Source organism: Rhincodon typus, chromosome 45, assembly GCF_021869965.1.
Source record: "Rhincodon typus isolate 14 chromosome 45, sRhiTyp1.1, whole genome shotgun sequence".
Classification (NCBI taxonomy): Eukaryota; Metazoa; Chordata; class Chondrichthyes; order Orectolobiformes; family Rhincodontidae; genus Rhincodon; species Rhincodon typus.
The window spans coordinates 9,654,210-9,659,071 of record NC_063376.1 but is presented as its reverse complement, the minus strand read 5'-3'; the positions used below and the strand labels follow the sequence as shown (position 1 = coordinate 9,659,071).

At 49.0% G+C, this 4,862-nt stretch overlaps 1 protein-coding gene across 1 annotated transcript in view; it reads right to left on the bottom strand.

Moving 5' to 3' along the window:
• Window positions 1-4,862, bottom strand: part of LOC109924747 (lysine-specific demethylase 6B) — a 94,264-nt gene that overhangs the window by 17,954 nt on the left and 71,448 nt on the right. Inside the window, exon 12 of the mRNA XM_048620066.1 lies at window positions 4,297-4,423. Coding sequence (XP_048476023.1) covers window positions 4,297-4,423 — 127 coding nt within the window. The remainder of the gene's footprint in view (window positions 1-4,296; window positions 4,424-4,862) is intronic.

The following is a 4,862-nucleotide window of genomic DNA, read 5'->3' as shown; positions in this document are numbered from 1 at the left end:
TTACAGAGATAGGGAGGGGGTGTCGGAGCTGTGAGAGTTACAGAGATGGGGAGGGGGTGTCGGAGCTGTGAGAGTTACAGAGATAGGAAGGGCTATAGAGGCTGGTGAGAGTTACATAGGGAGGGGTGTAGAGGCTGATAGGAGTTACAGATTTAGGGCGGGGTGTCGGAGCTGGTGAAAGTGTTACAGAGATAGGGGCAGTTGTAGATGCTGCTTTTTGTCATTTATATAAATGATTTGGATGTGAATATAGGTATGGTAAGTAAATTTGCAGATGACAACAGGGTGGCACGGTGACTCAGTGGTTAGCACTGTTGCCTCTCAGTGCCAGGGACCCAGGTTCAATTTCACCCTCGGGCGACTGTCTGTGTGGAGTTTGCACATTCTCCCCGTGTCTGCGTGGGTTTCCTCCGGGTGCTCCAGTTTTCTCCCACAGTCCAAAGATGTGGATTGGCCATGTTAAATTGCCTGTAGTGTTCAGGGATGTGTAGGTTAGGTGCGTTAGCCATGGAAAATGTAGGGTTACACAGAAAAGGGTAGGAAGGTGGGTCTGGGTGGGATGCTCACCAGAGGGTTGGTGTGGACCTGTTGGGCCAAATACCATGTTTCCACACTGTAGGGATCCTATATATTTTTTTAAAAACTTGGTGGTTAGTGGACAGCGAAAAAGGTTTCCTCAGAGTACAGTGGGATCGTGATTAGATGGGCCATCGGGCCAATGAGTAGCAGATGGTGTTTAATTTAGATAAATGGGATAGGGGGAAATGTGGCAGATTGGATTCAGAATTGGCTGACCCTTAGAAGACAAAGGGTGGTAGTGGACAGAAAATATTCAACATGGTGCTCAGTTACGAGTGGTGTACCACAAGGATCTGTTCTGGGTCCTATTCTGTTTGTGATTTTTGTAAATGATTTGGATGTAAGAGTGGAAGGGTGGATTAGTAAGTTCGCGGACGATGCGAAGGTGGGTCGAGTTGCGGATAGTGCCGAGGGCTGTTCTAGATTACAAAGGGACATTCATAGGATGCAGAGCTGGGCTGAGAAGTGGCAGATGGAGTCTAACCCTGATTCATTTTGGAAGGACAAACTTGAAAACAGAATACAGGGTTAACGGAAAGATTCTTGGCAGTGTGGAGGAGCGGAGGGATCTTGGGATTCGTGACCACAGTTCCCTGAAAGCTGCCACCCAGGTGGATAGAGTTGTAAAGAAGGCGTATGGTGTGTTAGCTTTCATTAATAGAGGGATTGAGTTCAAGAGCCGTGAAGTTATGCTCCAGCTATACAAAAGCCTGGTTCGTCACATCTGGAGTATTGTGTCCAGTTCTGGTCGCCTCATTACAGGAAAGATGTAGAAGCGTTGGAAAAGGTGCAGAGGAGATTTACCAGGATGTTGCCTGGAATGGTAGGAAGGTCTTACGAGGAAATGTTGAGAGAGCTAGGGCTTTTCTCTTTAGAACGACGAAGGATGAGAGGTGACTTGATAGAGGTGTACAAAATGATCAGAGGTATAGATAGAGTGGACAGCCAGAGACTTTTTCCTAGGGTAGAGGTAGCTATTATGAGGGGGCAGAGTTTTAAAGTGAGTGGAGGTAGATATAGGGGAGACGTCAGAGGTAGGTTCTTTACTCAGAGAGCGGTTGGGGCGTGGAATGCATTGCTGGAAGGGGTAGTGAAGTCAGCCTCATTGGGAGCATTTAAGCGGCTATTAGATAGGCATATGGATGATAGTATAAGGTAGGGGTGGGGGATGGATAGACCTTAGGTTTAGGGTAAAAGTTTGGCACAACTTCATGGGCCGAAGGGCCTGTACTGTACTGTACTGTTCTATGTTCTAAATGGTGAAGTGCTATATTTTGGAAAGGCAAATCAGGGCAGGACCTATACACTTAATGGTAAGGATCTGGGGAGTGTTGCTGAACAAAGAGACCTTGGAGTGCAGGTTCATAGTTCCTTGAAAGTGAAGTTGCAGGTAGCCAGGGTAGTGAAGAAGGCGTTTGGTATGCTTCGCTTTATTGGTCAGTGCATTGAGTATAGGAGTTGGGAGTTTATGTTGTGGCTGTACAGGACATTGGTTAGGCCACTTTTGGAATACTGTGTGCAGTTCTGGTCTCCCTGCTAAAGGAAAGATGTTGTGAAACTTGAAAAGGTTCAGAAAAGATTTGCAAGAATGTTGCCAGGGTTGGAGGGTTTGAGCTACAGGGAGAGGCTGAATAGTCTGGGGCTATTTTCCCTGGAGCATCGGAGGCTGAGGGGTGACTTAATAGAGGTTTATAAAATCATGAGGGACATGGATAGGGTGAATGGTCACGGTCTTTTCCCTGGGGTGGGGGAGTCTAAAAGTAGGGGGCCACGGGTTTAAGGTGAGGGGGGAAAGATTGAAAAGGGACCCAAGGGGCAACATTTTCATGCAGAGGGTGGTGCGTGTATGGAACGAGCTGCCAGAGGAAGTGGTGGAGGCTGGTACAATTACAACATTTAGAAGGCATCTGGATGGGTATATGAATAGGAAAGGTTTAGAAGGGATATGGGCCAAATGCTGGCAGACAGGACTAGATTAATTTAGGATATCTGGGCAGCATGGACGAGTTGAATCGAAGCATCTGTTTCCATGCTGTGCATCTCTTTGACTCTAGAGGACGTTGCTGAGATTTGGTGGATTCCTGGAGAGTGGAGTATGTTACAGGGAAGTGCAAGGTCAAGGAGGAATTAAAAACAGGAATGGGAATTTAAATTTTTTGGAGAAGAGGTGCAGGTGCTCCCTCAGTGAGCGAAAGGAATGTGCATTTTGTGGGTTGGTGAGGTGTGCGTTGGTGTCTGTAGGTGGGGTGTGTAGCTATCAGTGTCTGTAGGTGGTATTTTTGTCTATTGGTATTTGTAGGTGGGGTATGTGTCTGTGTCAGTAGGTGAGCTGTGAGTCTGTAGATGGGGGTTGTGTGTCAGTGTTAGTTGGTGGGTCTGTGTGTCTGCCTCTGTCTGAGGGTATGTGTGTGTGTATGTGTAGGCGTGGGCATGTATGTGTGTGTGTGTGTGAGAGAGTATGTGTGTGTGTGTGTGAGAGAGTGTGTGTGTGTGTGTGTGAGAGAGAGTGTGTGTCTGTGTGTGTGTGTGTGTGTGAGAGAGAGTGTGTGTCTGTGTGTGTGTGTGTGTGTGTGTGAGAGAGAGTGTGTGTGTGTGTGAGTGTGTGTGTGTGAGAGAGAGTGTGTGACAGTGAGAGTGTGTGACAGTGAGAGTGTGTGAGAGTGAGTGTGTGTGTGTGTGTGTGAGCGTGTGAGTGAGTGCGAGAGTGTGTGTGAGAGAGTGAGTGCGAGAGTGAGACTGAGGGAGAGAGACAGTGTGAGTGAGAGAGACAGTGTGAGTGAGAGAGAGAGTGAGAGCGTGTGTGTGTGTGTCTGTGTATATACTCTGTGTGTGTGAGGTGAGAGTGAGTGAGTGAGTGAGGGAGAGAGAGTATGTGTGTGTGTATGTGAGGCAGAGAAGGGAGAGAGTGTGAGAGGCAGAGAAGGGAGAGTGTGTGTGTGTGAGGCAGAGAGGGAGACAGACAGCGCGTATATGCATGAAAGGGACAGAGTGAGAGAAAGTGACTGACAGAGAATGTGAGAGTGAGAGAGAATGAGAGTGTGTGAATGTGAGTGAGTAAATTTGGGTTTGAGACAGTCTGGGGGTGACTGTGCATGTGAGAGAGTGGGTGTGTGAGAGAGAGAGAGAGTCTGTGTGCGCGAGTGCCTGTGCACGTGCGTCAGTTGTGAAAATTCCTTGAACAGTCACGAGCAAACCCAGGACGGTTACAGTGATACCCTCCTGAGATCCTCGTTCCTAAACGCAGGAAGGACTGAAGTGAGTCACACATACACCCCACTAGCAGTGCCTGGGAGAAGGACTGTCCCTCCCATTTAATAGGCTCATTGACTTTACTCAATGCCCACTGAGTGCCATTTCAATATGGTGACCCTCAATCACCTGGCTGTTCAGCTAAGGGGAACATCACAGGAGGATCCCATACCCAGTCCTGCAGGAGGCATTGGTGACAGATGATTGGCCTCCTACAAAAACATCCCACATTCCTCCTCCCTCCCCCCACCCCACTGCTTAGACAGCCCTTGGAGGGAGGGGTGATCCTGGTTTTGAGGATGGGTGGGGGGATTAGGGGTCAGGCAGGAACACGCGAGGCCAGACCCAAGGCACCTCTGAGAGAGGCTGGGGGCCTCGAGCCTGGATACACAGCTGGAGTGATGTTGGGGTGGGAGGTGAAAGAGAAGAAGGTGGAGGAGGGTCAAGCGAAGGAGGGATGGGACGTACGTAAATGCTGGGCGTCGGAGGGTTGAGTTTATCACGGACGGCCTGTTGCTCTGTCAGGCAGCCTGGCTTCACTGAGTGTGCTGGCAACACACACGAACTCATGAACTTTCCCTTTAGCTTCGTGGACCTGGAACACAGAGAACAACACGTGGCTAGTTAACTGGGGTAGGCAGCACTGGTCTCAGTACATCTAGATTAGGAACCAGTGCAGAGTGTGTATCTGTACATGTGTGTCCTGTGTGTGCGCGCCCATGTGCATGTGCATATGATCACACGTTGTGTGTATGTTCCTGTCTGTGTGTCTATGTTCATGTCTGTGTGCAGTTGCGTGTGTGTCTCTGCATGTGCATATAGAGGGGGTGTAGTGGAGGAGTGTGGACAGTCAGGAATCAGAATGGGTGGGGAGAGAAAGTGGGTACTGAGACCGGCAAATACAGATTTATTTACTATTCATATGCTCACACTCCGTAATCCCTCTCCCCCACCATCTCCCTGTGTTACTGACTGTATCTGTGCCGATGTCACTCAGTAACCCCTCATCCCCAGTAGCCTGTGTTACTGACTGT